Genomic DNA, 11,965 nt, shown 5'->3' with positions numbered 1-11,965 from the left:
AGACTTCATTTTTCTTGATCTATAATAGCAAATTTCACTTGTTTAATTACCACATTATTCAAAACAGCCCATAAATCATATTTTGGAAAAATTATAGTTTTTCCCCTAAACTTTCACATAATTACAATTTAGCCCCTAGGCTCGTAAAATGAAATGTGTCCATTTTCTTAGTTACCCAAGCCTAGTCGATTCATATTCCCTCCTATAGTAGCCCACATTTTTCATCAAATCACATTTTTAACACCTATTTTTACATATTTTACAAACAAGTCCTTTTAGGTGTTTTCAATAAAATCACTTAGAAAAATATATTCATCTAACACCAAACTTCCTTATTCCTCCATTAATCATCAAAATACATGCATGACACAAATGGGTAAATTTTTTAACATAAACTCTAGCTTAAAATAATGGTAGAAATAGCTATACCATGCTTCAAGGATTTTAAAAACATCAAAAACTAACACCAAAATGACTTACATACAAAGGAAATGGCTTGAGCAATTTTTTTTCTCTTCTCCAAGTGTGAGAATCGGCTATGGCATGAAGGAAGAACAAGATGATAGCTTTTTTGGCTTTTCTTTTTTCTTTTTCTTTTATTATAATAGCCTTTTGTCATCAAAATACCAACTTCACCAACTTTGACTTTTCATGTATTACACTCCATGTACATCCATCATCTCCTTAAATGGTTTAATTACTTAATAAAGACCTCAAATTTTAAGTTCCATAGCTAACCAACACATTTAGCTAATAGAATACAACTTTTGCACTTTACGCGATTTGGTTCTTTTTCACAAATTAAGCATACAAATAGTAAATTTTCTTAACAAAACTTTTACACAATCCTATTATCATGTTGTAGACCTTAAAAATACTAAAATAAATTTTATGACCTCAGATTTGTGGTCTCAAAACCACTATTCCGACTAGGCCCTAAATCAGGATGTTACAGAAATAGAAAAAAAAATGAAGATCCTGAGCCCAAATCTTTTGAGGAATATAGAAATAGAAAAAGGTTGGCCAAAATGGAAAGATGCAATTCAAGTAGAATTGATTTCATTTTCTAAATGTGAGGTTTTTGGACTTGTAGTCCAAACACCTAAAGATGTAAAGCTAGTAGGATATAAATGGGTATTTGTGTGAAAATGAAATGAGAAAAATGAAGTCGTGATCCGCAAAGGCTCAACATTGACTATGACAAGACATATTCTCCTGTGGTGGATGTAATCAAGTTTAGATATCTAATTAGTTTGGCAGTACATGAAAAACTTGACGTGCATCTAATGGATATTATTATAGCCTATTTTTATAGTACACTTGATAGTGAAATTTATATGAAATTACTTTAAGGATATGGAGTTTTTTGGGAAAATTGCTCTTCAAATTAAAGAAAAGTTTATATGGATTAAAACAAATATGGATGCATGTGATATAATCATCTTAGTGAATATTTTTTAAAATAAGGTTATAAAAATGATCCAATTTGTCCACGTGTTTTTGTAAAAAGGTCCGGATCAAATTTTGTGATAATTGTCGTTTATATTGATGATCTAAATATTATTGGAACTCCTAAAGAGTTTTAAAATGTAGTAAATTGTTTAAAGAAAAAATTTGAGATGAAAGATCTTGAAAAAACAAAATTTTGTCTTGGTTTGCAGATCGAACATTTAAAAGATGAAATTCATATCCATCAGTCAACATATACAAAAAAGATATTAAAGAAATCTTACATGGATAAAACACATCCATTGAGTACCTTAATAGTTGTACGATCGTTAGATGTGAATAAAGATCAATTTCGTCCTTGCGAGAATGATGAAGAATTTCTTGGTCTTGAAGTGCCATATCTAAGTGTCATAGGAGCATTGATGTATCTTGCAAACAACACAAAACCTGATATAGCTTTCGCTATAAACTTGTTAGCAAGATTTAATTCCTTTCCAACACCTAGACATTGGAATAGAACTAAACATGTATTTAGATATCTTAGAGGGATCATTGATATGGGGTTATTTTATTCAAATGATTCAAAATTCCTATTTGTCGGCTATGTTGATGCTGGATATTTATTGGATCCACAAAAAGTTCGATCTCATATGAGATATTTATTTATATGCGGAGGTATTGTCATATCATGGCGTTCAACAAAGTAGACATTAGTTGTCGCCTCTTTAAATCATGCAGAAATAATTGCAATACATAAGGCAAGCCGAGAATGTGTTTGGCTAAGGTTATTAACCCAACTTATCCAAAGGATATGTAATTTTCCTTTACAAGAAAAGATGTCAACTACTTTATACGAAGATAATGCAACATGTATAGCTCAATTGAAGGGTAATTACATCAAAGGAAATAGAATGAAACATGTTTCACCAAAATTATTATTCACTCATGATCTTGAGAAGAAAGGTAATATAGAAGTTCAACAAATTCGTTCCAATGATAAGTTAGCAGATCTTTTTAACAAGGCATTGACGACTTTAACGTTTGAAAGACTACTATACAATATTGGAATGCATCGGCTCAAAGATGTAATGTGATGTTGCCATTAGGGGGAGTCAAAAATACATTGCACTCTTTTTGTTTAACCAAGGTTTTGTCATACTAGGTTTTCTTGGTAAATGTTTTTAACAAGGCAACCTATAATAATAGATTATGTACTCTTTTCATTCATTATGTTTTTATCTTATAGGGTTTTTCCTAAATAAGTTTTTTTTTTTTGCAAGATATTTTCATTAATGGACATCCAAGGGAGAGTGCTATAAATTCATTGATAAAAGGATGTCCATAACCCCTTCAAATTTATCCTATTGTAACTCATAAGGAATAAATGTCTATAACCCCTAAATAATTTATAAGGTACCTTAATGTTGGTCCTTAATGCTTTGTAACTTTGGTATTTGAAGCTCTATAAATAGAGGGCATGTACAAGCTTATTTCATCCTAAGTAAAAGTTGAATTATCCTTTCATTTCTTTATCTTTCTTTCTCTTTTAATCTTTGTATTATTCTTTTAGTTTTATAATAAGTTTAGTTTTATTATTGATTTATTATTAAATGAGTTATATTTGATTGATTCTATGAATTAGATATTAATTGATAATATTATTTACACTAATTTAAATAAAAATGAAATTCAAGAAAGATTAAAACACAGATGAGAGACTTAAATGAGCAATAAACCATTAGGTAAATTGATTACAACATGGAGGGAGTAATTTAATTAAAAAATTCAAGGGAGATAAATATGGCAGAAAAAAAATTGAATAATCTATTGCAAAATATATGGTGTAGTAAACAGTCAAATGTCGAAATGTGCATAATCTACAACATTTAAATATGTATGTTAGCAAATATACATATTTAATTTCTTTTCCTGCTTGATTGAATTTTAATTTAATTAGTATATGTATTATTATCAATATAACAAATAACATAATGTGAACTAACGTTAAAGATTTAACACTTAAATAACTAAAATGAGGGTTACCAAATTGAAAAATATATATTTTGACAGACCAAAATAAAAGTTCCGGAGAAATACAATTGTTTGTATAATATAGTTTGCAACACACGGGATCCATCAATTTATAGGAAGAAACTTGTTTATTGGAAGTGGGCCCCGTTATGGGAGGACAGGATGGCATGCAGTTATCATTTCTTAAAGGAACCAGTCCTTTGCATTCCAACATTCAAAGGACTGCTCGATAATTGGTAAATAATATAAAATTAAAATTAATTAATTAAAATTCCTAATTTAAATACAAAATGAGAAACTAATTAAAACGTCCTTGACATTGCTAGTAAAAAGTTGATGCCCTCGGTTCTTTAGTACCTTTGTTTAAGCCTTGCTAATTATTTTGTGAGTTTTAGTCTGAATTTTATTTAACTTTGTATCTATTTATGTTTTGTATTGGTTTAATTTTATTTTATAATTTTTTTAAATATATATTTGTAATTGTAATATATATGTGTAAATTTTCACAAAATTTAAAACATGTCGAAACAAAAAGAATAGCATGAACACAACTGAATAGATGAATGCATCAAATTTTATATGAAATAGATTATTAGCATGTAACAAAAATATATAAATTTATGATGCTTTAAACACACAAAATAACAAAAACAACATGAACAGATCATGTCACAAAATTTTATCTAAGTTGAATTACTATAAAAATATACACGTCACAGCACAAAAACAACACAAATCCAAAATTTTTCTCTAATTGTATTATGTTGATATTAAAAATAATATTATGAAAAAAAAAATCAAGACAAAAACAACATGGGAAACTAATTATATTATGGTGTAGATAGCATTGACTGTTTAAAGTGCGCAAGGCGGGTTAAAATTTTGGGGTCTGATCAAGATAGGCTTAAAATATACTTCAAAACTTAATAAGATTTTATAGCATTTTAATTATTTTTATAAAATTTTATAATATATCTTATTTAATCTTGTAAGAATTAATATAAAATAAAAATTTTATGTAATATTTTAAGGCAGGACGAGATCATGTAATTTTTCTTTTCTCAGAAGATGTTAAAGGTGAAGGGTAAAAATCAAGTCAGGCTGAACAACAATACCTGCCCCATTGGGAATGGCAACATAGTTGATAATATACAACAAAGAAAATGGTTGTTAGCATTAAGCAATTAGCAATGATTATCCTTTTCCAGGACCCTTAATATTCTGTATCTTACAGCAAAATCCTGGTAGCTTATAAAAAAATAGCTCACAAGTTTTTCCACAGTACGACATATCTTTCCTCAAAAGATTATGAAACAAATTTTAGACCACATCAAGAATTGACCCTCAAAAAGTATGTATATGCATAATGGCCTCAGCTTTCTTTGCCAGACTAAACTATAATAAATAGATTCTTTTTATACAAAGGAGAGCACATTAAGCTTGAGAAACTATGAGGGCATCCTTCCAGGAACTAATTACTTAAACCTCATGACTAAATGATGATATTTGGAAACAACCAAAAAACCAAATATAAAACATCCCTATTGACTTTGGGTATTCAAAATAAATCATGTTGAACTGCATCATATCCCTAACCTCTTTATACCACATTCTGAACAGAACTTGGATGTTTCCCTCAGGTAAGGTGCCCCACATTCATCGCAGTATTTCGCTGGATTTGTAGGCTGAAAGGTAAGCATTTCACGTGAGGTCAGTATATATAATGATTTTTTTTATCAACAAATGCATAAACATTCCTTTATTATGCTTTTGCAATGACATTAAAGCATGTAAATTATAAAACACAAACAACAAAGTGCAAGCATGCAAACTAAAGATTGAAAAAAGGCCAATAGAGTCCCTCACCATAACATGTAAGCGTGCACCAACATGACCTCCTGTTAAGGGTTGTAAGCAAGCTATCTGTTGAGACATGGTTGGTGACTGGTGAGCATGACTAATTTCAGGTAAGTGGGATGGTGGCCCACATTGATGAGTCTGGGGAAAATGAGCTCCATGTTGGTTTGGATGAACTGGTTGATGATGGTTCTGGTGAATAGGATGAAATTGGGGCTGATGTGACATTGTTGGTATATGATGCTTGGAAGGAGTCTGCTGCTGAGTCTGCAATAATTGAAACAGTTTAGCCAAAAAACAATATCAACTACAACTTGTGGCACTATATACTGTTTAAAATAGCTGACCCAAGTCATTTGGAATGTTTTCATAGGAGGTAAGACATTTGGAAATTACTTGCAACGCACTTAACACTCCTTTTCAAGTGTTAGAGGCCACGGAAAATATCCAGAATTCATAATCCAAACAAATTCTTCATTAAACTGTTCTATAAATGACTAATATAAGTTCAACTTACTACAAACAATTTTCATTTTGATCTTCGAATACCATAGAACATGAGATGCCTAAATTAACTTGCAGACACTGTTGTTTCCAGATGCTAGAACTCATAAACTGATTATCATATTTAATTACTTAAAACTTGAAATTCTTCATCGAACTGAATGCCTAAATTCAAAGAAAAAAAAAAGGTCCATGAACAAAAGACTAACTAGAAAATTCTTCTCCTCAAAGTTTTTCCTTTTAAAACTTCTAGGATTTGTAAGAGGCTCCAATCATGAAAATTCTCCTACTGAAGAATATATGAAATTGAACATAAGAGGAGAAAGGACCTGTCTGGGCTTTTTATCCTTCTCGTCCAAATTTTATATGGAATAACCTCCTTCGTTTAGCTAAGCAAGTAGAATAGAAAGAGCTTATCCATTTTCAGAAACAAGAAAAGGAAAGTAAGTGTATATATAATTTCTTATCTATTTACTTCTAAACTCCAAGATTTCTATTTTTAGAAACACAAACACATTCTCTTCTCCATGCTAAATTTAATGCAGTTATATGGAAACTCCTGTCCAAACAACTCTTATCAGCAAAGAGCTTACTTCATTGACGGTGTGAAACCCTTGTGCATTAGACAAAGGAGAACTGTCAGTGCCAGAGAATGCCTGCAAAAATATAAATGATTACAACATCATATATTTCATGGGCAAACAAATAGATATTTTACTTACAATGAGAGAGAGAGAGAGAGAGAGAATCCTTAACATTACCTTTAAATCCTTAAACAGATAAATGCACCTTTATAGTATGTATTAAGTGATTTTATGCCATATTTCCATAGCTTGGACCTAACTCATAAATTCTAAAGAGTTTTAAGGAATATTGGAAATTAGATTTCCAGAAATATCCAGTGGACCTTATTGTTCAAAGATTAAGAATCAAGTTGGAAAAGAAGGTACAAAGCTTACAGGCAAAGCAGGGATGTTAGATACTGTGTTTGATGTGACACGCCTATACTTGTGCCTTGGAGAATAAAACTTGTAGTCTTGAGCAGAGATAGCAACCTCATTCCGACCTGTTAGCCGTTTAAACCTTGAGCAAATAAAGACATAGTCAAAGGGAGTCAGAACATTGGAAAAAAGTCACTCAAAATCCTCGAAGTCCAAATGTCCAACCTGTCAGCTGTTAAGGAAGTCTCTAATGCATGGAAAAGAGAAAAAGTTATCTATGCACTAACCCATATTATGAGAATCCAGCTAGTAAATGGAAACTTAGATACAACCAAGTGAGTCATGTCATGAGAATCCAGCTAACTTTTGAATTTTGATTAGCGGAAAGCAATAAGTTGATTCTTATGCAACTCATCGAAGGAGCATATGCAGATCTCCTTAGGGAGGATCAATTAGTCAAATAAATAAGAAATGGCAGACACATGCACTGACAAACTAGTAAAATAAATGGAGTGATGCTGATAAAGACCAAGACAGAAATCAGATGCAAAGAAAACAAATCCATAGGAAGAACTTACCACTCAGAATCCTCAACAGGCACATTATTTGGTCTCTCGACAATATCCAAACCATTGACAACTACAAAACGAACTCTCTTTTCTTCTTGTATAACTAGTTCTGGAAACCTTGTCCTTGTTTCGTTAGAAGTTGCAAGTTCTCTTCTTTTATACATATAAGAACCTAATATGAATTAAAGGGCCAGATTACTTTTTCAAGAAATCCAACAAGATATTATCCTCCTAAAATGGCGCAAAAGAATATGCTACCTTTTTTAGGGAATCTTTTAGCCAACCTTCTGTACAATCCACCAGCAGCTTCAAGCGCTACCCCAATGGTCTTATCACGAATGCCATTCAAGGAAGCAATCCTCAAGTTTACATCTTTAACTAAAGTTTCATACAAATTGGCAACATACATTAAGGGCAAAGCAAACCTAGGATCGCCTTCATATTGTATATCTCCTGTCTTTCTCTTATTCAGTTTCTCTTGTCCTGACTGAGCATTATATTCCACAGGTGACTCGTTATCAACCACTTCAATCACATGGTCATTAATAAAGTTATCCAATATGATTTGCAAAAATCTGGCCCTTGCTGATTCAATAGGTGAAACATCTGTGATTTAAAAAAAGTCCAATTTTGGAAAAAAAAAATAGTCAATCTCTATTCACAGAATTTAAAACCAATTTCAAAGTCTAAAACAGTTTGCTTTTTATTTTTAATACTGACTTTTTTCTTAAGAAAAAAAAAAGAGCAAAACTAGCATACGGATTCGAAAAGCCAAAAATACTCTTAAAGAATTACAATATGAAAACTTATTTTCAAGAGAAAAATTCAGAGAATTGTTTTTATAAAGAACAAAATAATTATGTTAAAATTAGTACTGCATTTTAGTCGATTGCATTCTATTTAAAGCAAAATTTTCAGGAAGCAGAAAAAAATAAATTAAAAGTGGAACAGTATCAAGAAATACCTAGATAAATAAAAGCAGCAACTGAAGCCTAAAGAATTAAATCAAAATTTGTCTATACCTTCAATTGTCAAAATACTGAAAGCTCCTCTGGAAGAATCAGCATTGTCTAAGCTAGACCGATCTTCTTCCTCCGCTCCAACGCCATGAATTGGCAAAGAATTTCTATAAGATTCATGCAAACACTCCTGGTACCAAATTTTAAAAAAAAAAAGATCATTAAATTTTTTTTTAATAAAAAAGGGAAAAAAAAGAAGAAGAAGAAGAAATGATAGTATACAGACAACAGTAGTGGAATCGGGATGGGCGTGATCGTGGTGATCCAAAGCATCAGTGGCATCAACGGCGTCGATTTCAGAAGGTCGAGAATCAACGGTGTTGAGGTCGTGAAGAGAGGTGGGGATGAAGGAATTACTATAGTGCTGGACTGGAAGTCTACTCCCCATCCTTTTATTTTTAATTCAACACTTTCTTCTTTCGCTTCGTTGTTTTAGGCTGCCAAAAGCAAAGACAGAGAAACACTATTAGAGAAAAAGCCATGATGGTATCAACTAGCAAGCTTTAGGGTTTTCTTCTTTTCTCTGGTTGGATTGCCGGGAAAGGAGAGGAGGAAGGGCCAAAGGTTTTTTATTTTTTGAACGGCTATTTACAGAAGAAAAAGGGAAGAACAAAAAAATCCAAGCCTGAAACCACACCTGAAACCCAAGCCTCGGTCTTTTCTCTCCACACCTCTTCCCAAACCACTAGGTTTGACTCTTTTTTTCCTTTTTTTATTTATTTATTTATCTCCTTTTCATAAGCTACTTTGTTTATTTTGCTCTCGGCGCCGCTGTTGTCCTTATTATCTTATTTTCCATCAATTTTTTAAAATTTATTTATTTTTTTAAAAAAAGTATGGTTTTTATTGATACTCTATAACGCATATAAATAAATAATTAGATTGACATCACTAATCAATTAATTAAAAAATTATTAAAAGTTTTTTTATAAAAAAATATATTTTTTTAAAAGTATTTATATCTTTTTGTAATTTGATAAACTTAAAAATATATATATACATAATAAAAATGAAAATAACAAAATCTGAATCTAAATTATCATGACTTTTTACTAATTTAATGTTACTATTTCAATTCAAATCATATTTAGCTATCAATTTGCTTATAAAATTGTTACGTTAATATTTTCATCTATATAATAGGTATGTCATAATATAGTATATATAAATATTACTGGAGGTAATTTACATTTTAGTGCCGAGAGTCCCAAGTTGTTCAAGGTTGAGATTAGAATAGCATTCTTTTGGTGCATGAGTTGTAACAATTCAATTTTTAGTAGTGTCGAAAATGACTGTTTTAAAATTTTATTTTCGATGATCGAGTCTGTAAATATTTTTATTTAATATTTGTAATGTTAGTATAAAAGTTAATTAAAATTTAGTCCCTTGATTTTGATGAATGAATAATTAATTAAGTTATAAGGGCTAAATCGTAAAAATTGAAAAAGTTCAATTGTTAATGATTTTTAAATTGCTAAAGGACCAAATGAGCAATTGGACCTTTTATTTATATTTGATAGTGGAAAGTGGTAGAAGAATCCACTATATAATGTTAATGGCTTGATTAGTTAAGTTAATTATGTTTAATTAATTAAAATAAGGTTAATTAATCATTAATCTAACTATAAAAGACAAATTAAAAGGATAAAGTTATCATATTTATTTTCATCTTCTTTCTTGCAGAATCTTGGAGGAGAGAAAACTCAAAGACATGTTTCATATTCGGTTACAAAATTGGATAGATTGGAAATTGGATCAAATAAGAAACTAATCAGGAAAAAATAAAATTAGTCCTTAAAGTTTCAACTTAATTGTTAATTTTGTCAAGTAAGTTTATATAGTATGTTTGTATTTAAATTGTTATATATTTGAATTATAAATTTGTGTATGTTTGACGGTAATTTGAATTGTTTACAACTTGATACAAAAGATAAGATATGGACTAAATCGAAAAGAAATGATAAATTTACTGATAAATTGAATATCGTGAATTGCAATTTGAGATATCTAATGAATTTATAGTTGATTATGGTTGAATGAATCATATTGATATGGATTTGACTGATTTTCGAGATAGATGATTAAATTGAATAAAATTTAAAATAGTATAACTTAGTGAAATTGTGAAATTGGCTTGGAATTGAGATGATTCATGTTATGCTATGTATGAAATGATATATTGATTGATGAATTGATAATATTGAGATCAATAGAATGGGAATCAAACTTATAATGAAATTAGATTATTGGTTACCCTATTAACTGTTCAGGCAGAGTCAGATATAGTTGGATAGTTTGAGTACAAATGACTTCAGCTACGTGTCGATGAGTACTTGGTACAAATTTTACTTCGGTTATATCGATGAGCGCTGGATGCAAACTATTTACTTCAGAATTGTCTAATAAGGCATTGGGTGCCAAATTGGTGCGTTGATTGGATCCATGTATCCGTTTGATTCCGAGTCAAGTTAATAGGGTTTTAAAATGTAAAAATTGATATTGGTATTTGAAATGAATTTCGATAGAGTATGAAAGATTATGCAAATTGGATATACAAGTCCAAAGGATTGATATGAAAATGTAACGGATCAATCGGTTCAATTCGGAAAATGATATGAATCTTATATTGAATTGAGTAAATGTTGATTGATTATGTGAATGGAATTGTAATGTTGATTATAAGTGAATTGGAATGTTATATAATTCTATATAATATGGTTATATATTGAACTCACATTATTAATATGTGGTTGCCATGTTTAGGCAAACTTGTTAAGTTAGTAGCTTATCGTATTAAATGGTAAATTGAGGTTAGTTGTTGTTTAATGCCTATGAACTTACTAAGCATTCGATATGCTTAACCTGTTGTGTCCCCTTTCCTTGTAGATTACCAACTTGCAAAACATGTCAAGTGGATCATCGAGAAGCTCACACTATCTCATTATTGATTTAGTAATCTTTCAAACGTTTTAAAGTCTAGTTATGTGGCATGTACAGAGGAGTTCATACATGTGTTAGCTTGGGAATGATAGTTTGGTTTGAACCTTGGTTAATGCTTGTTTTTGGGAGAGCTAATGTTCATATATATATATGTTTGTATAAGGTCTTAAGTTATATATATGGATTTTGAATGATAAATTTGAGTGTGAAATGGTATGGTAAAAATGATTATTTGAATGGGTAAAAGGCTTGATTGTATAAGTTAAGTTTGAATAGGTTGAATTGGTAGGTTTTGATGTCAATTTGAGGTATATTCAAAAGGATGGTTGGAATTGGTTAAATGCTATGTTTTGGCATGCAGTTGGTACATTTTTGTAAAGGAAAATGTTGTGCAAAATGCACCAAATAGTGAGTTGAAAGGTGGACATGAAATGGTTATGAAATGGCCTAATTTGTACCAAAAACAAGTCAACATCGCGACGTTGGGCGATGGTCGTCGTGACGAGCTTTGGATTTCAAGCCACGACATGACGAGGAACCTCATCGTCACAATGAGGCAAGCTAGTATTCACATCGCGATGAGAAACCCCCTCACGTCGTGGCGTTGATCCAAAATTTTTAATTTTTTACAAATTAATCCTTATTCAATTCTGAG

General features: G+C 30.6%; 1 protein-coding gene across 2 annotated transcripts; it reads right to left on the bottom strand.

Moving 5' to 3' along the window:
- Nucleotides 1–4,630: 4,630 nt before the first annotated feature.
- Nucleotides 4,631–9,137, bottom strand: LOC107941246 (uncharacterized protein At2g02148). 2 transcript variants are annotated; one of them, XM_016874802.2, is made up of 9 exons: nucleotides 9,008–9,137; nucleotides 8,597–8,807; nucleotides 8,374–8,500; nucleotides 7,610–7,957; nucleotides 7,361–7,523; nucleotides 6,801–6,924; nucleotides 6,435–6,497; nucleotides 5,347–5,604; nucleotides 4,631–5,165 (listed from the first exon to the last, which is right to left on the bottom strand). In XM_016874802.2, exons 2-9 carry the CDS (start codon nucleotides 8,756–8,758, stop codon nucleotides 5,064–5,066), a joined length of 1,347 nt encoding a protein of 448 aa, XP_016730291.1. In that variant the 5' UTR covers nucleotides 8,759–8,807; nucleotides 9,008–9,137; the 3' UTR covers nucleotides 4,631–5,063. The 2 variants fall into 2 exon arrangements, with proteins under 2 accessions (XP_016730291.1, XP_016730292.1); XM_016874803.2 differs by having other exon boundaries at nucleotides 8,593–8,807; nucleotides 9,008–9,067.
- Nucleotides 9,138–11,965: the final 2,828 nt, after the last annotated feature.

The sequence above is a fragment of the Gossypium hirsutum genome, chromosome A01, assembly GCF_007990345.1.
Source record: "Gossypium hirsutum isolate 1008001.06 chromosome A01, Gossypium_hirsutum_v2.1, whole genome shotgun sequence".
NCBI classification, from domain to species: Eukaryota; Viridiplantae; Streptophyta; class Magnoliopsida; order Malvales; family Malvaceae; genus Gossypium; species Gossypium hirsutum.
The sequence above is the reverse complement of the archived record's forward strand: the minus strand, read 5'-3'. Positions and strand labels throughout refer to the sequence as shown.